General features: G+C 40.1%; 1 protein-coding gene across 5 annotated transcripts in view; it reads left to right on the top strand.

The window, feature by feature from the left end:
* The window catches only part of cadm4 (cell adhesion molecule 4), a 166,102-nt gene extending 143,321 nt beyond the window's left edge, over nucleotides 1-22,781 (top strand). For 3 of the 5 annotated variants that reach the window (XM_031731535.2, XM_039619346.1, XM_039619343.1), the window contains exons 5-9: nucleotides 670-760; nucleotides 5,524-5,696; nucleotides 14,688-14,804; nucleotides 19,424-19,552; nucleotides 20,812-22,781. In XM_031731535.2, coding sequence (XP_031587395.1) covers nucleotides 670-760; nucleotides 5,524-5,696; nucleotides 14,688-14,804; nucleotides 19,424-19,552; nucleotides 20,812-20,921 — 620 coding nt within the window. In that variant the 3' untranslated portion in view covers nucleotides 20,922-22,781. Of the gene's footprint in view, nucleotides 1-669; nucleotides 761-5,523; nucleotides 5,697-14,687; nucleotides 14,805-19,423; nucleotides 19,553-20,533; nucleotides 20,613-20,811 lie in introns of all 5 variants that reach the window. The other 2 variants (XM_039619344.1, XM_039619345.1) reach the window with 2 other exon arrangements.
* The last annotated feature ends 997 nt before the right edge of the window (nucleotides 22,782-23,778 follow it).

Raw genomic sequence — 23,778 nt, 5'->3', positions numbered from 1 at the left:
AATCTCTCTTCTCCCCCAATATTAATCTGATGAATTTCAGCAGTCAACCATATTCAGTAACTCCATTAGTTCTATCTTCACTGTTCCTGACAGCTTGATGTGATTGCTTGATCCAACAATATATCATTTTGAATAGTCAAACATTTCCCAGGCATATGTAAATATTTATAGATGTGGATGATTCATATTTAGCGAATATGTTTACATCGGCCTTGTGAGTACAATTAATTTGCCACTTGTATATTAATGTTTGTTGATAGATCAGTCTGGTGAGCTATCAACAAACATTAACATCTCTGCCTGGTTGCTCCTCCAGCCAGAAAACTGGCAATAATGACCAACCGCGAGTGAGGATTTGGCTCCTGATTGTTCTGTTACTGAAGTAAGTGCACTACAGCAGCTGTTGGAGCGGTGGGCTGCTTATGATAACAGGTGTCTAAACCATAGGATTGTCGCACGGTTGCCTTGGAAACAGATGTCAAAGACAATTTTCCTTCCATGTCGTAACTTTTCCCTTTCTGTTCCCTGTCTTTTGTTTCGGATTCTTTTTTCTTTCTTGATTTTTTTCCTGTTCTTGTCTGATTCTTGCATCATTCGGATCGAGAAATGTTTTTTGTTTTCTCTGAAATGCTTACTCATGTCACCCTCCTCCTTTCTCCTTTTCTACAGTTGCACCTACAGTTCGAATTGTTCCTCCTGCTGGCATTTTGCGAGAGGGCGACTCGCTCACCCTCACCTGCTCTGTCACTGGGAATCCTCTGTAAGTCTATGTGTATATGTATGTGTGGTAAACAGCTTGGCATTGGTGTGCTTTACATTAAGAATGTGCAGCTTTTGTCTTGCTTTCCACATTATTTACCAGGACATATTATGAAGATAACGCATTCACAAATTAATTTAGCTTTACTTTTCACAAGATATGTAAAAGTTCTGTTTGCCATCTGGTTTCAGGCGCTACTTGTGAAAGTGTTGCAGGCTGTCATAAGAGAGATTTTTCCATAATTTTTAAAATGAATTCCAGATGAAGTAATCATAAATTATAAATTGCTTGCCTCGACAAAGCAACGGGTTTTGACAAATCAGTTTAAGGGTACGCAAACATCGTTTGACTGACAAGGGCGTGCAGGAGTTTGCAGAGTTCGGTATCAATCCTTACAAATAGAAAATTTAGCAAAATTGAATCGTGTCTAACACAGTTTTGTGGAATTGTTTTGAGCTGCTGCTACAAGAATGACATTTCATTTCTAATATTGCTAGAGATTTGTAAGGCTTGACTTTATCTCTGCCAATCTGTTAGCAGAACTCTGTTTTACACATTTACCCAGACCATTAATTATAGATCATAATTAAATCCCACCAGCTAAATATAGAACGAGCTGCAATTGAATAACAAGCAATCTTGAAGAACTGCAAAAGAGCTGAAGTTACTGTGGCCGCAATAACACAAGAGTATTTATTTGTTTACTTGTTTTCCTTTAATATGTCTCAAAGAACAGAAATATGTGAAAAACATAACAAAGTAAATGTAAATTTTGATGTGTTGAGGGTTCAGAGAAAGCGTTAGCTGTCAACAGTGTCAACAATGAAGTGATAAGGGGTGCTACCAAAACTTTTTGGCCATTTATGGGCTATAGAGGTAAATTGGGTGCAGTAGGTGATCTGTGACTATCCAACAGAGAGCATCTCTGAAATATATTACTGTTTATTTTCCAAGTAATTACTATCCACTTTCGTTTAAAGAAAAATCTCCTTCTTAATTGCTATTGTGGAAACATCCTTGAATAACCTCTACCTGCTCCAGTGGAGCTTTTCACAACAGAAAACAGGTTTCCTGGACAGCTCCCAAATGTGTGAGCATAAAGCAATTATCACAGAAGGGAGAACATGTGCGCTTAACCAGCGTTACTGGTTCTAAAGGAACAAAAAAATGAGTGAGACCTTAGGTACTCTTAACCAGAAAGCTACAACAGATTTGTTGTTTTTGTCTAATACTTTTTTCACATTCATCTCTTTCTCAATCTTTCTGTAATTTCTCATTATGATCCTTCATTTCCAGGATTCTACTTCAGAAACTTAGTGCAATTATCAAGTACTTTTAATTTCAGCCATCTTTTTGTAGTCTGTGAAATTAATATATTGCATAGACTTATCTTTGTCTTTATCTTTGTACTTTTTTGATACTGTGCTCAGAAATCAACACTATCTAAATATCAATACTTATTACTGACAATATTGGGAAATGGACTGTAAGCCATATTTATCTTCTATTACATGCGTAAATTTACAATATTAAACCACATAATATATTTCTTGCTATGTAAGGACATGTGAACATAGCAGTGTACTTCTGACTTTGATGAAAAGCAGAAGAGTGGTTTCACCTGACATTTACCGTTTGACAGATGGATAAAAACCTGATCCATATTTTATTGCATGAAGGACAAAGAGAAGAGGAGCTTTAGACTGTGCCTGATAGGATATTGGAAGTGTGTAAGGGGATACAAAGAATTCTTTCTAAATGTGGACATGGTATGCACTGTGTGTGAGGTTACCCAAACCCAATCAGCAGTCAACAATTTTAAGATCCGACCTTGAAATGGAGCCTTTTTCTAGAGTGTTGGCAGCCCTTTGGGCACTTTCTAGATGGGTATTGGGGCCTAAGCTCTTAAACCCTCCCCTAGATTGTCTGTCTGTCTGTGGGCATCGGGTCCGCTAAAGCTCCCTAGTAAAGCCCATTGCAGCCAAAGTGTGTGCATGTGTGTTTTTGTGTGTGTCAGTGTGATGAATTTAGTGAAATCCCACAGTTAGGACTGGCTGAGAAGTGTATTGGCTATAGCCCCACTAAAGCTTTGTAACGGCTGGTTGGGGACACTGTGTATGCCTGTGTGTGAGTGTGTATGTGACAGTGAGGGATGGGACTTCAGGCAGCGCTGGACTATGACCCTCATCTCATGCTGGACTGCACACTCATAGACACACACACACTCACACACACATTACAGTACCCTTGTCACCCTCACGCTTGCTCCCTGGCCCTGTTAACTGCCTGTTAAGCATTAATTACCAATTATATGCCACTTCCCTTTGGTGAAGGGTACACTCACTGTCTGTCTGTTACTAGGAGGGGAGATTAAGGCAGACAATGTCTTTTCATTTAGCTTGATAGCCTGATTATTTGTGTGTTATCTTTGTAAGGAATTACTCAGAGTAGGAGTGCAAGTTTGTTATTGCAAGAGAGGTAAAACTGTTTAAAAAAAAAAAAAAAACACACATCAGTGTGGAAAGGGAGAAACTCTGTATAGGCATCTATGCTGAACCAAGAAGGTGGTTTAATTAGACTTCCTGAGGGATTAGATCCCAGATGAGTCAGGATTGTAATCTGGCCAGGGTGGCAAGAGCCATGAAACCCTGCCAGACACACACACAAAGATTTGGGGGTCTGTAATCCTTGTACCTCCCATCTGCTCTGCCTTCCCAGCCTCATGACCAATGCATTTTGTCTGCCTGCACTTCTGCACTTCATCTCGAACTACACATTTTCCCCTCACTCTACCTGTAATACATTCTTCCCGTTTTCTTTCCTTCTCTTAACACCTGACAACCCTTTACTCTGTCATCTCCCCCTTGTCCCTCTTCCCAGTTCTTTCAAGCACTCACTGCCCTCTAACCACACATCTCATGATTATTTATCGGGATGCACCCCTCGCTTGCCATGATTTCTCCTCCAAGACCCTTCTTTCATTCTCATGTCAACCTCACCCTATGGGCTTCTTTACCCTCCGTCTTCACCTCTTTTTTTATCGTGCCACCACTTCTGGTAGTGCCGAAGTCAATCTGATATTGACTTCCTTTGCTTCTAAAATAATTTAGCTCTTCAGGCTTTATTAAATATCTTTCACACTATGCATATTCTATCTATTGCATTGTTATGTGAGGTGCTTGCTGACAGTGTTAAGCAACTTCCTTGGAAAGATTTGATTCAATAACCCATATTTTTATCCCGTGAATTTAATAATAGCATGACTACCATGATTATTAAAGAAGTTATAAATTACATTACTTATTAACTAAATACCAGTTCTGTCAAAAGTGCCTCTGAGCTGATCTAAATCCTGAACAGCCTTATATCCTGTCTTCTTTATTTGACAAGCATAGAAACATAAAGTTATTATACAATAAAGTTATTTTTATTTGGACAACCAACAAGTTACATGTTAGAGATACACTGGCCACTAACAGCTAACTAAGGCCATCCTTTACCACGTTCTACTACTATCAAGGTAAAACCTAATGGTTAGTCGTCTCTTCAGAAAACATGAACTAAAGTGTGTGATTACTGCATGTAAGTTTATCTTGAGATATCTTTTTCCACAAGACATCTCTTTTTTTCAAATAATACAGCTTGCTTTGTCATTTTGAAACCACACACCAGCAGAGCTACAGAGTAATGATCAGGGCACGCAGGTAGAACGTTTCTGAACTGATAAAAGACATGCAGCTACTCAAAATGTGTATATCTATGCTCATGTCACGTGTCACGGGGACAGCAAGTAGACAAGCCCAGGTCTCATTCTCCCCAGCCACCTCGTCCATTTCATCCGGGGAAACACAGGGGCATTCACAGGCTAGAGTGTCCTGGGTCTACCCTAGGGTCTTGTCCTGGTAGGACATGCCTGAAACACCCCACCTAGGAGGCCCCAGGAGGCATCCTAGTAAGATCACTGAACCACCTCAGCTGGTTCCTTTCAATGTGGAAGAGAGGTCTACCCTCAGACCCTCTCAAATGACTGACCTCCTCATCACATCTCTAAGGCAGAGCCCAAACCTCATTCAGTGGAAGCTGATTTCTGCCACACGTATCTGAATATCATGCTTTCGGTCACAATAAAGAGCTTGTGACCATAGGTGAGGGTAGATCAAGAGCTTCACTTTAGCACTCAGGTCTCCACCAAACTCCCATTATGATAGCAAATAGCACTGCTTCTTGTAGGTATAATAATAAACTGCAAAAATTAGACATCTAAAACTAAAATCTATATATATTTAAGTTAGAAGATTCCAGCGTTCTGGTCAGCTAGGGCATTTGCATTTCCTTTGGGCACTCCAGTTTCCTGGGCCAAAGACATGTATCAAGGTTAATTGGTGATTCTTAAATGTCCATATATGTGAAGATGCTGGCCCGAATCAGGGTTCCGCCCTCTCCTTAAACTATCAACAGTCTTTGACAGCACTGATTATGTTATTTTACTGACAGATTATGGAACTGGGTGGTACCTCTAGCACTGCTCTCAAATGGTTCTCATCACACGTATCTAACTGGCACTTCAGAACTGCATGTCCTCAACAGCACCACTCATGTGGGTCCCTCAGGGCTCAGTGCTTGGTCCAATTCTGTTTTCTTTATAGATGTTTCTCCTCGTATCTCATCTACTTAACAGCTTCAAAGTCATCTCCTACCATTGATATCTAGATGTTACACAGTTGACTTTTGATGACTGATTGAAGGTTTCCTATTTCTTACAGGCCCAGAAACACTCAGTGGTCCAAGATTAATGACACCTTACCTGAGAGGGCAGAGATTTCTGGCACTACTCTTCAGATTTCCCGTCTTAGCCAATCACACAACGGGACATACCTGTGCCAGGCCCAGAATGATTATGGTCGTGCTGCTGATCATTACACCCTGTTGGTGTATGGTGAGTAAAGATCACTAACAGTGAATTTGCTGTACATGTTCTTAGTATTAAGACAAGTGCTTGCAAAGTTTGCTCCTGTGGTTCTTTTTGTGTCCCTTAAGTTTTAGTACCTGAGGCTGTAGTTAATGGTCCTGAATAATTTTATGTTCAGTGGTTGCTTTGTTAAGCTTCTTATTTCTTTTCTTATTTTTTGATAATATTTTAGTGAAGTCTTTTAAATTGCATTGATTCTTTTATCTTCCCAGAGTATTTGGAGTCTGGCTATACTGGCAGTGGGCAACAGACCCACTACAGCATGATGCTTGTCTCATTTTTCTTTCAGCTTTATTTGTTTTTTTGATTCAGACACAGCAGGAAACCTTTGCTAAGCCTGCTGTGCAATTGATTTCACAGTGCTATTGATTCCACGAGGAGACTAGCATGCACAGATACTAGTCACCAACATTATTATTCTGGCTATCGCTTGTAAAGAAGCAGCTTATTATCTCCACTGTGACCCAATCTTCTCCTCAAGGAATTCAAAATAACTTATCTTCAAGTGCAATAGCTAAAGATACAAGATATTTTGACAACTAATGAATTTCACAGTGCGTAATGACACGGAGAAGACAAGGACAGAAGTTGAAACACAGTGTGCAGTGAAAAACCTGTTGGAATTCTTTTCTTGTTGCATGAACAGAGGTTTTAGAGGGGAGGAAGATGCTGGTAAAAGGGCTTTTGTTATCACGATCTGCAAATAAATTCACTGGTGCTACATACCGAAAGTGTATGTAGTAACCTGTTCTAGTAAGCAAGCTCACAATACCCTTCTATACTCTTTACAATGGCCCCCAGTAGATTTTAGACTTTGTTTTAAGCACTAAATAGAGAAGATCCAGTTTATTTATCTCAGCTGCTTCTCTAACACACTGCTGAGATGTATACTACTATGAAGTTCAACAAAGCCAGGCTGGCTTAACAAAACCCCAAATCCCAGTTGGAGCTGGTATCACAACAGCGTGATGGGCGTTTCACGCGTCACGAGACTCCACTTCCACACAACGTGATCGTTGAGAATGCCTCCTACTCAGGTTGAGATATTATAAGGTGTTGATGATAAAACAGTGATATAAATCTATAAACAGTACAAAAAAATCTAACAGTCAATCGCAACACTGTCACAAATAAAACAAGAGATTAATGCTGCAGAAAAATCATTAAGCTTGGAATTAAGTGCGCAGAGTGAAAAAACAAACAGAGCAAGTTAATTATTTTATCGCCACGTGTGCTCTCAATGTTGCTGTCTGTTTCTAACGTGACAGCCACGCTTTAGAGCTCAGGAAAATATAAACTGGATGCAATAAAATATTAAAGGTTACCATTCCACAGCCTAATAATGGAGATGTGGAAATTGCTTTGGTTTATCGACAGATCAAAGTGGAATTAATTTTATAGATGTGTTTTCTGTGTTCTAGTAGCTGCAGTTTCATCAGTGTAAAACAGACTTAACAGTACATTAGAATCGAGTATACAAACATTTATACATTTATGCATACCAACTGAATATATGCACATTCCAGCGACAAAGTGATGCGGCACCTGAGTTGCTGTAACTTTACAGCTGGGCTTCATGTATGAACTTGCACATATAAAACATATTTGCCCAGCAGAGAATCTATGTTGCACTTAAAACATGCTGTACGTATCAGAATCAGTGTGAAAATGTCTCTTTCCACAGGCTTTAAACCAAAACTCTGACCCTAACTTGCTGCTGTCCAGGTTATATGTTCACCGTGAGTAACCATGGTGATTTAGCAAGGCTTGAAAAAAAAGCCACTGTCATGACACAGAAAACTCTGACTTTAAACTCAACACTGCTCACTTACCAGTTACTGCTGCTAGCATTCTGTGATTGCAGGTTCAGAGTTTCTTTGGTATTGCACACAAGATTGAAGATTGTGGAGTGCATTGGGTCTGTGCAGTGTGATCCCTCTGTCCCTATGTCCAAAGCAAATGTCTCCCAAGTGAGACAAATGAAGAGACTTTAACTTTGATAAGCCTATCGGTCTGTGGCTTTGGATTGGTTTCATACTAAAACCATGCTTAGCTGAAATTAAGATTATTTAAAAAAAAAAATGGAACTCTTTTAAAAATCAGCTAAAGACTTATTTGTGTATGTAGCCTTTCTGTTTTTTCGATTCTTATTGATAATGCCCGCTTTAATTATCAGCTTTTGTTTCTTCTGTTTTATTCTGTGTTTTTGTTGGTCTTTACTATATTTAAAACTTCTGTTATTTTTTGTAATTATTTCTAGTTTTTATTTAAATTATTCTATTTTGTTTTACAGCACTTTGTGACTCTGTCTCTGAAAAGTAATTTATAAATAACATATTTGTTACTTATCCACTTGCTATGCTAGTCCTTATTTTCAGTAATATATATGAGTGTATATATATATAATCTCATTACACTGTTAGATGTTCAGCACGGCCAAATTTCCAGATAATGAGGTAAGCATAAGTCCAATTAATCCTTTTGAGCTGAAACCTCAGGCATCGGATTGCTCTAAATGTTTGGTTTCAGCTACTTGTGGCTCTGTATCATATCAGTGAGAGCTGATATCCTTATTAGGGTCATTTGTAACCACAGCTCTGAGTGTAAGCACATCACTTTCCTACCTCTGTTTGTGAGGGGCAGCTGATCAAATGAAAGGGTGACTTGAGGGGAGGGTGGCGAAGAGGAGTTAAAACAGCTTCACAAAGGCTCAAAATAAATAAGCATATTTTTTTACATGTGTAAATGTTGCTAGCAGAGTTCAATAATACAACTGTGGAAATGAACACAGCAGTTATCCTTTATTAATAAAAGGCGATGCTAGCGATGCCGCTTGCAACATCACATGAATATCTCGCACCACTTCTTTTCAGGAAATATGACAAATTGGCTAAACTTTCTCTCTGGCTTAGAAGTACATTTGAAAAGAATATGTTTAAAGTTGTGTAATCCAGGAGAGTAAGAACTCTGTAAAACTTGCAATCAAATAAGGACAAAACAAGATTTGTGAAATTTTAACAAGACAGCAGCAGTAGGGCTGAATTGTAAAGCAAGCTCGTCATTAGCGGCTTATATGGATTCATATCCAATGCATTTGTGGTTTGACCTAATTACCTGCACACCACTGTCACTCAGTAGGTTTGCCCTTTTGATCTAACCCCCCACTCCCCCACTGGCAGCTCCTGTCATTTCATTCTAGCACCTGATTTGAAGATCAGAGGCAGTGGGAAGAATGAAGGGAGCTGAGACATGATATCTTATGTAACATTCTTAGGTTGCTTTTAGTTAGTGCACCCTCGTCTATCTATCTTTCTCACTGTTGCACTAACCATCGCTTTCTTTTCCACACCGAGCGTACTTTTGTACAAGAATCAGATGACACACGTAATGGCAGCTTTCCACAGACATCACGGGTGGCAACACTGGCAAGATGAAAGGTGACATCACCAACAACTCTCCTTTCTCTCGCTCTTATTCTTTCTTTCTTTCTCTCTGTTTCTCTATTCAAAAAGGTTAGACATGTCGAGCTTTGATGTGTGTTCCCACCACTGTAGAAAATGTTCTGTCTTTTTCCACTCTGCTCGGCTTCCTACTTCACCATTTCCTTAGCAGTCGTCTCCATTTATTTTCCTCTGTGGCATTTTTTCCTCAAATTTCATCATTTATCTTCTTTATTTAATGTCGTTGCTCTGTGCTGCTCGTTAATTTGACATATCGCTTTTTTTTTCTTATCCTTTCGTTTTGTGAAAAAAAAAATGATACTTTCAGATCAAGGAATCTGGCCTCAATAAAAATCCATAAAAGACAGGAAATCCTCATAAACAACATAAGCCTAGCTTCAGTTCCTTTGTGCTGCGCCATAGATTTTCAGCAATCAGCTTCTTAAGTCCTCTCGGTGTGCCCCGTATCAGTGGTAGGTTGCTGTACTTCAAAAAAATTGTACTCAGCCACTGGGCAGAGTGTTTTAAACCTTATCTCAAAGAGCTCAGAGTTGTTGATGCAACCATCATATTAATCTGTAGGCAACTGAAAGTCGCACTTGATTTTCCTGAATGTCACAACTAATAATCCAGCTAATATGGTGAAAATTATTTCTTGAGAAATGTCAAATGAATCCCTTGAATTCAAGCTCTAATGTTTTCGGTAATATGTGTGTCTTTGTAAGTGCCACAGAACTTAAATGCACGCTTTGCTTTACATCTGTATTGATGTATTAATGATTTAATATAGTGCTGGTGACATGCCAGCTTCTAAAAACTAAACGAAAGTCACCAGTCAATATTAAAAATGATGGGATTTAATGCTATAAAATACAAGATGAGTCATAACTCCAACATTTTACCCAGCATGTGCTTTCTTTCATTCCAGCACCCACATTGTTTAAGTAGGTGTCATCATCTTTTTCTTTCATTCAAATAATGATTAACTTATTTTGTAGCGAGGATCTTCACTTCTTCCCAAACATTATGCAGATCAAAAGAAATGCAGTTTTACTGGTGTATTGATGTAGTCTCATGCTTTACCTTTTCAATCTCTCTGAGGTCATTTTCTTTTATCTGTTTGAAACACTCTTGTTATTCACCTTTTCCCATTATACCTTGCTGTATTATGTTCCTCAATGTCATTTTTTCCTTGTGCTTTCAACTGTTCTCACCTTTTTAGCACCTCCTGTCCACTTCCTTTTCCTGTCCCTACTCTTCAAACACCATCACTATTTCTCACTTGGCCACCGGTCTGCCCCCTATTCTAGGTTCAGCTGCAGTTCAGTCTCTTTACCGAAGAAGGCCTTGCTCTCTGAGAAGGCGACACGGAGCAAAGTGGGTGTAAAGTAGTGAGAAGTTGGATTGGGGGAACGGGGGTAGGAGGGTGTGATGGGGAAATGAATAGGGGGAGATGAAGGACGATGGAGGTTGAATGCAGGTTAACATTCAGTACCACGGCTTGTCAAATACACGAAATGTCAGTTTAGCTGGCTCCCAGCCTTCCCACAGGGAATCCCTGGGTGCACTGGGGGAGGAAGTGCAGGCAAAGAGGGGATGATGGAAGATGTGTGTTATAAGGTATGAGTCAGCAGAAATGAAACCATTCTGTTTCAGGTGCAAAAAAACTTGTTCATCTCTATGTCTCATTTTGTGTCAACCGTCCCTCTGCGAGAATTATCTGCCATGAAGGTCTGCAGACTGAGCTCAAACTCAGGCAAAAGTGGCTTCAGATTTGTCGCAGGTGCTTTAAGTGCTGTCACTTTACAAAGAGAGGCAGGTTTAATGCTAGCCAAGGAGAATCGTGAGTGAGAGGTGGGAAACTCTCCAAGGGGCCTTGGTTGTGCAAAGACATGATGCATTGAAGCTGATCTTTATTGGACGAGTCACACTTTCCTACCACATATTATTCTGTGTGTGTTATTGAATTTTTTTGAATTCCTGTATACATGCATGTTTATGATTTAAGAGCAAGGTTTCTCAGAGTGCCCGGGGACCAATCAGAGGGCTAGGTAGCATTATATGGGCTGCACATTCATTCCTCCACAGTTTATGGCTATTTTCACACATGGTCTTCATCTCTGACCTTATATAGATATTACCTAAAATAGGTGTGAACACAGATGTACTAAATCACAGTTCATGTGATGTGAATTGTGGGAAATGGGGAGTAGAGCACATAAGAGTCATGTCAGTCCATAGCAATCAAGGCAGCACCTTACCCAAGACAAACTGAGTATTTCAAGTATTAGAGCTAATGTTGAGAGAGCATGTTGCTTGTGGGTGCTTTTAACTCTTTTATTCTAGTGATCATAACACACAAACACATTTCTGTCTTCCTAATAGGACAGAGGGTGCTGGTTTGAAAGCTAGAAACCAGCACAAAAATGATTTAGTGAAATTAAATGAAGAAATTAATCACCAACATAAACCACTATCCTCTAAACAGACACATTAAAACGTTAACTACCCGTGTGTGATGTCTGCATTTTTCTGTTATAGCTCTTAATTCATGCTGGTTTCCTTAATTGACACACTTTAAGAAGCCTTGATTTAGAGAGAGTGCGATATTTCCTGTTGCTGTGCATGTAGGTGTGTGAACAAATTAAAACAATGAAATTAACTTTCTGCAACATTCAGGAGGCCACTATTGATGTAAATGTGAGAAATTTCGAAAGAATGACAAAGCAAAGGCACACAAACACACAGACTCAGCGCGAGTATCTGCAAAATCCTAAAAGGATGTGGCCTCTGTTGGGTGTTTCATCTCTGTGCCACCATTGTTAAGTAGAAATTGGATTTTTTTTATGTGTATACGCAGAGATGCATGAGCATGCGAGTGCCTGTGACAGGGAGGAGAATGTTGTTGATTGTCTGGTGAAAGCCCAAAGGGCTTCCTTATGTAATTGAACTTAGTTGCTGCACTCAGATGAATCGCCAAGCCAATAAAACCTATTAGAATTGAATTGCATGAGAGAGTGTGCAAGATGGAGAGAGAGAGAAAGAAAGAGAGAGATGGAGATGGGGAAATAAGTATTATAGTTTTCACATACTTAACACATGTGCATGCACGTGTATGCATGTGAAGGTGCTCGTTTCTGTGAAATACAGAAAGAAGTGAACAGTGGGAAGGATGCAAACTGGAAACTGATTTACAGAAAGTTACATGGAAAGCAAAAACTAAGTGACAAAAAGATGAAAGGGTGGGTACACGGTGAGATAGAGAAGGATATTAGGTGACCAGGGATTAGTCTGTCTCCTCGACTGTTGTAATGAGCCGTCAGGGTAATTGGAATGAAAAAAAAAAACAGACCTCCACTTAATGAAGTGAGACTTTCAAAAAAAATAGAATGAGAAGGAAAGTGTAAAAAGGTTAGAGGCAAGGGGCCGAAGAAGCTAGACTGAGATAATGTCGAGTCGTTTTAGTTTTAAAAAAGAAAAGCTTCAGTGCTATTTTCTTTCACTTGTGACAATGCACCTGACATCCGAGTAAATTTTCTATGAGTTTTCAGGTAATCAGTGTCGACCTTTATGGTCACAGTAGTGGACCTTCGACCAGTGTGTAAGCACTCAGTGCACTAAAAGATAACTGGCTAGACAAGCAGTGCTTTGGGCTAAGCCCTTAAAATAAAGAACACTGAACATGAAAGAATAACAGGGCTCATCCAAAATGGTGGCACCGTATCCTCAGGCGCACTACTGTGAGAATGAGATACGAGGAGAAACGTCATTATCGCAAGTGCCGCCTCATCCATCCCTCGAAATAACATGGGCTGTGTGCCTGATTGGCAGGCGTATAGTGTTAATGAATAACAATATGATGTGGGAAAAAAGGACGCTATCGGCCAAGAGAACGACAGCTGTATGGCATTCTCCTTAATTAAGTTGAAGAGAGGCAGTGAGGGAACGCAGTCACAGAGGAATGAAACCAGAGAGCCAGCTGAGGCAGCCAAATGAAGGGAAGTGGAGAAGTGGAGAAAATGGGTTGGGGGAGCGAGGGCGAGGGGGAAAAAAGAGTTTTGTTGATAAAGAAAGAAGAAAAGACGAGTGAGACTGAAAAAAATGAGAAAAAAGTTTAAAATAGTGAGCGGGGAACATGTATTTTTTCATGATAGTCTAAAGAAATTAATCAGCGACCAGTTAATTGGTGCAGTGACCTCAGCAATTAATCTTCAGCTCTTAGGCTCAAATGAAATCTACATGCATACACACACACACACATACAAAAGCATATAACATACAGCAATGCACTCATACACTAAAGAGAGATTTAAGTAAATTCTATTTTCTATCAAATTCGATTTGCTCCACTCTCCATTTTACTTTATTTTTCTCGCAGATAACTCTTCATCTTTTGCACAAAATACATTATGCATCATGTAAGTCATGTACATAAGAGAAGACCAAGGCTAGTCTTGAAGAAAGGAAAAAAGGCAGTAGTGGGGGAGGTATTGTGCTGACATAAGAGGAGTGCAAAAAGAGATTGATGATCTCAGGGCCAGTGGGAGAAAGAGAGAAGAGACAGAGAAATACTTACCAATAAATTACTCCTGAACAGAAAGGGCAGCGTGCGTGCGTGCGTGTGTGCAATTAGGCATTTGTGTGTAAGCACATGTACACTGAGTATGCGTGTTTTCATGCACAAGTGCATTTTCCTCTATTACAAAACAACTTCACTGTGTGTGTGTGTGTGTGTGTGTGTGTGTGTGTGTGTGTGTGTGCCCTACACTGAGTACATAGACTTCCTTGCATGTTGCAGTTTTATATAAATTGTCTGATGAAGTGGCGTATTATTCATTCTGAAAGTGCTGATGCACACACGCTCACGCCACCATCTCCCTTTTAGTTCTTGTCAGCCATTATTTTTATCTTTAACAGCAATATGAACTTGTCTTTTTCTACCTCTCTACCTACCATTGTGTCTTAGCCATTGATTTGGAGAATGTGTCAAGATCCAAGCTATTGTTCAGCATTGAATGAGACAGTCCCTGCATGGCACTGTTCCATTGGGAATGCATCTGTCACAGACAATGTCTCTGTCTCTTCTGCCATTGTACCATAGAAAATGTGTCAGTGATAGAGAATGTGTTCCTATATATTCCAATTGCTTCACAGATGAATGCCAGTCTGCCAGGTGTAATTCTCATCAGCTGCCACTTTAAAGCATGTTTTTCACATTGTGAGCATTTTTAACCTCCTTAGCTGGTATATAACCTGCCAAAGAACATTGCACTAATGTATTTGTTCATCACTTTTCATGGGTCAGAATATATTTCTGTTTAAAATCTGCATACATTTTGGGGGAAATGATTACTAATACTGATATTTTAGTGTTTGAAACAACTGCAGCCACAGAAACAAATGAAGCATGTGGCATGTTTTAAATCTAGTACTAACTTTACTACAAAACACCTTCTAAAATGTCCCTCTGTGTTGTATTTGTATGTCTGTGTTTATCCCATTCCCTGTCTGCCTGTAGATAATGTGTCTGTCACTACCATGGTCCCTTCCACTCCTACTCCTACCACCCCACCAATCACCTCCCATTCTACCACCCCAACCCTCCTACCACCCACCTTGGCCCTGGATCCAGAAGGTAACACACATGCATATCTTTCTTTTCTGGCTTTGCTGCATCCCAATGGGGAAACGGACAACTATGACCTGCAAGGAAGAGATCACATCTGGGTTAGCCTAATTCTTTTCTCCAAAAAGACTATACTATATATACTATACTTAAGTTTAGGGGTTTTTTTTCTAGCTTACCTATTAAAATGTACTATGGATTTACTACAGAAAAGTTTTTGTATTTTTAAACCTGGAGCCAAAGAACTATTATAATAACTATAATCCCTTTGAGCACTTGTCCACATCAAAGTAACCGTACTTGTTGTTGCCACTATGTCTTTTTCATTGTGGCCATTACTAAGGTGTTCAAGTGGATTGTCAACTAATTGCAGGATGTCAGCCTGATTCATTGTCCATCCACAGTCCCCCATAGCACTGTGATGCAGTGCTATGGGGACACTGAAGACTTTTCACAGTTACGGGTTAACATTCTTTTTGTCCCAAAATTTAAGCTAAACTGCAAAAATAAATGTATATATATATATATATATATAAATGTAGATAGAAGACAGAGTGCCTAATCTCTCCTGGGTTTCTCCCTAGTTGTTCTTGTGACCCAGCTCTTGCAGGTCATAGTCGCTGCATCTCTCGCCCTGTCATTTCCTTCTCTCCAATGGTGTCCTCCACCGCCCTACCTATACTCCACCTCCCTCCACTCACACATGCAGTCGCACACACTTTACTGCTGCAACCTTCCTTTGCCCTGCATCCACATCACATGAGTGGACCCGCCTGCAGACGCTTGGGTATGCACCATGCGCAACCACCTACTCTCTCTTTTCTCATCACTAGCTGTTTGATGCTCCCCTCGACACACACTCATTGCCCAGTCAGCATTTTTACACATGTATGTGTGCGTGTGTGTGTGTGTGTGGCCTAAGCAGGATTTCATGGTGCTGTTTTTTTTTACTGTTAATGAATCTGCATTAAGAGTTAGCAACACACCTAGTTTTAAGCTGCCTAATGTTAGCCTATGGCAGGATCAGAAGGTGCTACACAAACCTTTATCTGCTTATACACGCACAGACTCACAAATGTACATCAAAAGAGAGAGAGAGAGCATGAAAGTAGAAAAGATCAGGGATCCAGGTGTCTGTAATCATATTTGCCCAGATGAGTGTTACGCTGCAGCTATAAGCAAGGTTGCTGTGTGCATATTTATAACTGCACACTCTCTTTCAGTACGCCGCATCTTTTTTCGTCTACAGAATCTAATTATCTCATTCACTCACAAAAGCACATGCTCACTGTTTTCTTCCTGCTTTCCACACCTTCAGCTCCTCTCTGTCTGCTCTCTGTTTTTTAAAAGGAAAGATGAAGCAAAGAGAACAGGAGCATTCTTCTTGTTCTGCTGTTGCCTCTGTCACTATCCGTGACAGGTAGAGGTTGTTCACCTGCTGGGCATGTGTGGAGATGTCATAAAGGGTCTTAAGAAAGTTGGTATTTGGACAGTTTTGTGGATGTTTATTCAATGTGGTGTATCATAAGGACTCCTTAGGGAAACAACTATTTTTTAAACAGTCAGTCATTTCCTGTGGTGCTTTGGGCCACTGAGGATTAACAACATATTTTTGGAGATAAAGACAGATCTCTTGAGTATGCCTGTTGTTTCTTTTGTTTTGCTTTCTTTTTTGGATCCTAAGAAATATTCCTTATTCTCACTCTGTGTCCTCAAATAACTAATATTCATTTCAGTAACAAATATAGATGCCAGTGCTTTGTCATCCACAAAACCAGAAAAGTGATGCAAGTTGCTCAGTAAGACACTTGTCCAAGAGATGCATGGAGAGAAAGGATTTTTTTTTTAAGTCATTGATCCTCAGTTTTCTCCTTTCTCTTCTTTTCTTTCACCTCTCCCACAAGTCCCTCTTTTTCTCCTGATATCTATCTGTTAGCACTGTATTAATGATTCATGTTTTAATTCCGCTCTATCAAGGTTCAAGAGCTGCATCAATAACTCTGTGTCCTTGCATTCTATTGGCTTTACCAGCTCTTACACTGACTCAGCCCATCAAAAGGCTTTTGTTATCACCAGCAACTCAGACACAAGTCCAGACTCAAAGACATATGTTTTATTAATTTTTTCACAACAACAAAGAACGAGACAACACAGATACTGCCAGACAGAGATGCATGGGCTTCATCTGCAACACTTATGAGTTATATTTTATACATGCTAGTAATACCATGTCAAAGAGCAGACAAAAACTATTTCTGTGATTCATTTGCGATACGCCACTAAAAGCATCAGAAGGATTAAAAGAAGTTGCATTTGGAGTCCAGTGGATGGTGTAATGGTATGTTGTGGTAATATGACGCAAGTACATATTTATGAACTAAAAAAGTCTGATACCACTAAATAGAGCATACCCATGAGAGGATATCCGTCATAGACATAAATCCATATATTCACTGATGACTTTGTTAGGTACACCTGTCCAACTCCTTGTTGTAGCAAATATCTAATCAGTTAATTTAATATCTAATCATTTAATTTAGGCATTCTAGACATGATTTAGACAACCTGCTGAATAAAAGGAGCATCAGAATGGGGAAGAAAGGTGATTTGAGTGACTTTGATCATGGTTCTTGGTGCCAAATAGGCTGGTCTGAGTATTTCAGAAACCACTGACTGGGATTTTCCCACACAACAATCTCTAGGGTTTACAGAGAATTATCCAAAAAAAGAGAAAATATCTTTCTGAGAAAATGCCTTATTGGTGCCAGAGGTCAAAGAAGAATGGCCAGAGTGCTTCAAGAAGACAGGAACTCAACAGTAACTCAAATAACTATCTGTTACAACGAAGGTGTGCAGAAGAGCATCTTTGAATGCACAACACATAGAACCTTGAAGCAGATGGGCTAAAGCAGAAGAAGTTCCCACTGGGTGCCATTCCTACCAGCTACAATTTGGCACATCTGATGAGTCTCGATTTCTGCTGCAACAGAATTTGGTGTAAGCATGGATCCAACCTGCCTTGTATCAGTAGTTCAGTTGCCTGGTGTAGTGGTGTAATAGGGTTTGGGATAGTTCTTTAAAACAACTTGGGCCCAGTAGTACCAAATGAACATGTTTAAACACCTACCTGAGTATTGTTACTGACCAAGTCCATCCCTTTATGACCACAGTGTAACCACCTTCTGATGTTTCTGATGCATCCAGCAGTACACCATACCATGTCACAAAGCTCAAATCATCTCCCTAAGTTCACTGTACTCAAATGGCCTCCCCAGTCACAGAATCTTAATCCAACAGATCATAACCCAAAATCTCTAAGGAGAGTTTTTAGCACCCAGTTGAATCTATGCCATAAGAATTAAAGAGAGTTCTTAAAGTTGTTGTAAACTCTAGAGTTCGAATTGCTCTGCTGAACAAACTTTGATATGGCACCATTTGAAATTTACTCCTAGCTTATTTTGCTTTATTATGTTCTGTAAAAATGCAACAGCACATAGGTTCATTAGTGCTCAAAACTAAAAAATGTTTCTTTGTGCCAATGCGGGAGTCAGGGGGCCTTTTCCCCATCCAGTGAAGAACAATTCACATCCTTGCAAGAAGCACACATTTAAAGTTAGCTCTCTGGTGGATAATTAGAGCTGTCCTGTAAATTCAGGAGAAACGAGGCTGATTCCAATTATCTTAATTCTCTCTATCTCTGCATCTGTGCATGTAACTACCTGAGTGTCTTTTTTTTGTTTTTTTTGCCAGGATGTACTGCTGAAATTGTATAAAGACACACATAAACACAATCATTTCCTTTGGGTTTAGCTAAATGATCTGCAGCAGGTGCAACTAACAATAAAGCTTTTGACTTTTGAGTAATCTTAATTTGACAAACTGCTTAAAGGCGAGTATGACATCTCAGAGCACTAATCGTGTATGTGTGTGTGTGTGTGTGTGTGTGAGTGTGTGATTTAAAAAATTCTTCTATTTTCATTTTCTGTCATTTGACCCTTTGATTGATTGATCGATCAGATATCAAATGACAAATCATTTCAATACTAACTTCATTTCTGATTTTTAGCCGTCATTATTTCTTACCACAACTGCAACTTTATACCGCAAATTTTCACATAATTTGTCTTTTTCCAGGTTTTGATCTCACTTTACTCATTTTGTGGTGAAGTGTTTGGTTTCATTTCCGAAGACTGCACTGCTTGAGGTGTAAACACAGTTTCCCTCATTCAAAATGCATTGTACTCTTGACAGGTTCCTGAATGGAGTGGTTTTGCAGTAGCTGACATAGGCTACTTATTCCTTTATTCAGTCTTCTCATTTCTTCACCCTTTTCTCACTCATTTTGACTGTCTGGCATTCTGTGGAGTGAGTGGGGGGGTTATGAAAGGTGATAATGCAAGTTCGGTTGAAGATATCGACTTCGCTTTTCTCGTGTCTTGCTCCCTTTTCCAAACTGATGGAATGTGCTGCCTTTCTTTCTCTTTTATCTCGCCTGCTTTCATTTTTGATCCATTTCTCTCTTTTTTTCCCTCAGTTTCTTTGCCAGCACTTTTCTTTTCCTTTTTCTCAACATTTCCCTTTATGCAGTCTACCCACACACACTATTTGTCTTTCTTGCTCTTCCTCAGATCCTGGTGCAGTGGTAGAGACTCACAGTGCAGTACCCTATGCAGTGATAGGTGGTGTTCTGGCGCTGCTGGTTTTCACTGTCATCTGTGTCCTCATTGTCACCATCTGGTGCTCTGTCCGACAGAAAGGTAATACACAGACACACTCAAATTCACATATCAGGTGACACAAAAGTCTCTCACAAGCATACCTGACATTTTTGGGAATCGGGGTATTTTATCAAATTTCCACAGGCATGTTTTCTCATTTCTCAACTTTCTGACTTAACGCGCTGTGAAAATAATATTGGATTCTAGTTACACCCAGAGTCTGTGAAACTCTTTTAAAGCAAGGTGTAAAATTGTCAGCAGAAAGCATGCAGGACAGGATGCTCCTCTCCAGCCAGGCACTGTCCATGATAAACAACCTTGGAAGAGAAAAGGTTGGGTGGGAAATGTAGGTGTGGTCCCCAGTGTTTTATGACTACATGTTAGTGTATCAAGGCTCATCTATTAAAGCAGACTCTCTGCGTTCCCTATCTTTTTAAGTGCCCTCTTGTTGGCAGCCACGTACTATGCACTAAAGCTGCCAAGAAATGATCTAGGAATAGTGCAGCAGGCTGCGACCAGGGTAACTTACCCTATGGCTAGACACACCGTCAGTCAACAGTCAGTATGGCTTGACCGCCAATCAGCATGAAGACAGGACCATTACAACCAATCAGTGTTGAGACAGGGTATTAGGGCTTTGTCTAGGTCCCTTGTGACTGTCAGCATGCCAGTCAACCTCTGTGGTGCAACGAATAAGGATGTCAGTCACCCATGGAGTGAAGGGACACTCCAGCATGAAGATGACTTGAGTGGTTCTTGCTCTCTACAAGCTGTACTACACAGATTCATTAATCATACGGACCTGAGGGGTGGTAAAATGAGTTTAATGGGTTTTCTGAGTGACGCAAACGTGCCATTGTTCTCTTGCACCTAACATTCCCTCCACCCTTTTCTGCCAATCTCTCTTCCCTCCCTGTCTTTTATTCTCTATTATCTTCTATTGTCCTCCCTCTATTACCTCCTCTTCTTGTGACTCTTCTATTCACGCATCCATTCGCCAACTCTGATTTCTGCTGGTAGGCTCATACCGTACGCGAGAGCCAATTCTTGCCTGGTATTGACCTAACAATCAGTTAACTAATGAATTAATCAGTCAAAGGTATGATACGGAGTAATATTAGCACTGACTGGTTTGATTTTGCTGCATGGCACTGCAATGATCATGACGCTTTGCCGCCTAACCTCCCCCCTACAATCTCCCTCTTGTCCTCTCTCTCTCTCTCTCTCTTGCCCTCTCTCTCTCTCTCTCTCTCGCCCTCTCTCTCTCTCTGTCCCCTGCTCTCTTTCTGTTCATTCAGGTTCCTATCTTACCCATGAGGCCAGTGGGTTGGATGAACATGGTGAAGTGCAAGAGGCCTTCCTCAATGGGAACGACGCCAGCCAGGGCAAGAAGGAGTACCTACTGTAGCCCTTCTCCTTCCCTATTCCCTTTTCTTCTGACCTCATACCCCTTCCCCCTTCCTGTCCTTGTGTCCCACCTTATATACAGTATACACACACACACACACACACACACACAAGAACACACAAACACAAAATACAATGCGCCATAAGAGGCAGCCTTCTGAAAACGACTGTATACAGATACCGCACACAGCCAATCCATCCTGTTCCAGTCCACTCCATATACATCCTGTAAACAGACATAAACTAGGAGACAGACTGAGAAAAGAGAGCCTCTAGACCCACCAGCCATTAACGACTGTGCCATATACTGTAAGCTGGAGAAACTGGGGAAAATATAGGGAGTGAGAAAGGGAGAGAGAGAGGGGCCACAGAGTGAGGTGAATGTAGACAAAAGCGAAATGATGCCATAATTATTTTGATTGAGAGGGAAACGGGGAGCACAAAGAAAACCGGCACTCTGCCTGTGCAGCCGCCAAAGTGGAAAGGGAATTAGAGGCAGATGACTGCTATAATTCCCCGCCTGGAGAATAGAAGAATCCATTTCACAAAGCTCAATTTTTTAACTGACGGAGACAGTGGGAGCACTGTGTGAGAAGGGAGAGAGGACAAAGGGGAGAGAGAGAGAGTTGACCAGGAGCTTCTGAGTGCTTGATGCTCGAAAATGGAATTTTTTTTTTTTAATTGCCAAACCATCTTGGCTACAGAGCTTAGCTCATATATAATTCCCTAACAAAACTAAACTGAGTCCCAGGAAGTATCCATACTTTATGAACAAACTAACTGTCCTGTTTTGCTATCCTTGCTGGGTGGCCTGCCAATTTGTAGCACGAAAAAAAGCATCTTTTCGTGTTATTTTTTCTCTTTCACTGCAACAGTGGAGGAAATGTGGTCCTCTTTTAATTTGCTTTGCGTTCACCTGTTACAATCCTCTCCCCTTACTCGTATATCTCTCTTTGTCTCTGTATGTCCCTCCCTCTATCACTTCTTCTTTGTTGGCTCCTAATAATGAAAGGATTAGTATTGGGCTGCGTTCCCGAGAAAGAAGAAAGGAATATGACTTGCTAAGGCATTAAAGAAAAGTATAATTATTTTAGAATGTCATTAAGAGGATAAAAAGGTTTCAAAGTCTTAATAAGAGGGCCAAGAAGAGTCAGAGTGAAAGGACTGAACGAGAGAGTAAAATGGAAGGCTTTTTTTCCTGAATGCTCAAACACATATGCAGATACATGCACACATTCATACGTACAGTAAAACATGTTGACAGTATACATATCTCTGAATTCCTTGTTTGTATAAAAAAGAACTTCGACTTAAATTAAATTAAACTTTTAAGAAATAAGAAAACAGTTTACTACTGAAACGCATTATGAGCAACTATACTAACACAGAATACTAGCCTATAGAGGTGCAAAGCCGAACAAACTACTGTCCAGTGATCTTTAAAGAAAATGAAGAAAAGAATAAAAAAAAAAAACATTTGTCTTTATGAGAAACCAGAGGTCTTATTGATTTTCTATTAATTATTATTATTATTTGAACAATTATGATTGTTGTTACTGTTGTTATTATTATTGCCGTTGTTATTATTATACTTGTAAATGTTAAAGAAATGTACACTTCCCATGGTTTGTTTTGGTTCTACTGTAGAGAAATTGCTGTCATTTTTCACTCTTTTCCTCTTATCTTTCCTCTCTTTCCCAGTCTTTCTCTCTCTTTGTCTCCTGTGCCTAGTTGTCTCTTCTCCTGTCTTTCACTCTTGTTGATTTTACCATCCATGTGTCATTGTTGATATATAGCTAACTATTTCTTTATAGGGGAAAGATACAAAGCACGACAAAATAAAAAAAGAATCCAAAAATAACCTCGGGTATCAGACTGTTTTGTTTTTTTTTCTTTTTGGGGGAGGGTGGGGGCGAAGGGTGTTTACTGTATAATTAGCTGGTACTGTTTTTGAAATCCTGTGAATACAGAACAGGAGATGTAGCATATGATTAGATCAATGGGGAATAGTGGCGTTATAGGTGGGAAGATAAAGATGAAGGCTGCGGAGCCGGTTAAAACTGGCAGCTCATTCAGAATAAACAAAACAGATGCTTGTGTGGCAGTGCTAATGAATCATGAGAGCAGATAGCAGGCAAGAAAAGGTGACAGGAGGGTTGATTCAGATGCACGCAGAAAAATATGACTCTGCCATTAACTTCATCGCAATCAATACCCGATTCTGTCGGGAAGCACTCAACATGTCCATCTGTGTGCAGGGCTAGATTTGAAAGCTGCTGGAGGTCGCAGGGTGATAGATCGATGTGTTTTCTTCTATCGATGGCAAAGCTCCTTGGTCGCCTGTCATAAAGACAGATTGTCAAACGGCAATCAAAGTAATGGACTTGCCAGGCGCTACCAGCATGAGTTGACACTCTGGCCAGCAAACAATTCAGTCGAAACTAGACATATCTTGAGTTTATGATGACGCAACAGTACCACTGGAAGCGCTTGCTATCAAACTCACTGTGGTCGATGAGTAATAAAACTGAGAATATTGCCCCTTTTTTATGTCTTAAAAACAGAAGTGTGTGTCCTTCAAACAAAGGTTTCATCTGTTTGTTTTCCTGTGGGATACACAGCACTCAGTCTGGTTGTCTTTGTTGGTTGTTTGATGCTGATATTTCTGCTCGTCCTCACAGAGGGGAGAAAAAAATAAATAAAACTCTACAAAAAGTAAACTTTTTAGTTCACAGTTGTGTTTGTGTTCCCCTGTAGATTCCTCATAATCACACTGAAATTCACAGCATTGACTGTTGGCTGGGTAGGCTTTCTGGGAAACAAGGCTGGACATATTTATAACACAATTCATATGGTAT

Source organism: Oreochromis aureus, linkage group 11, assembly GCF_013358895.1.
Source record: "Oreochromis aureus strain Israel breed Guangdong linkage group 11, ZZ_aureus, whole genome shotgun sequence".
Lineage (NCBI taxonomy): Eukaryota > Metazoa > Chordata > Actinopteri > Cichliformes > Cichlidae > Oreochromis > Oreochromis aureus.
This window is presented reverse-complemented; position numbering and strand designations above follow the sequence as displayed.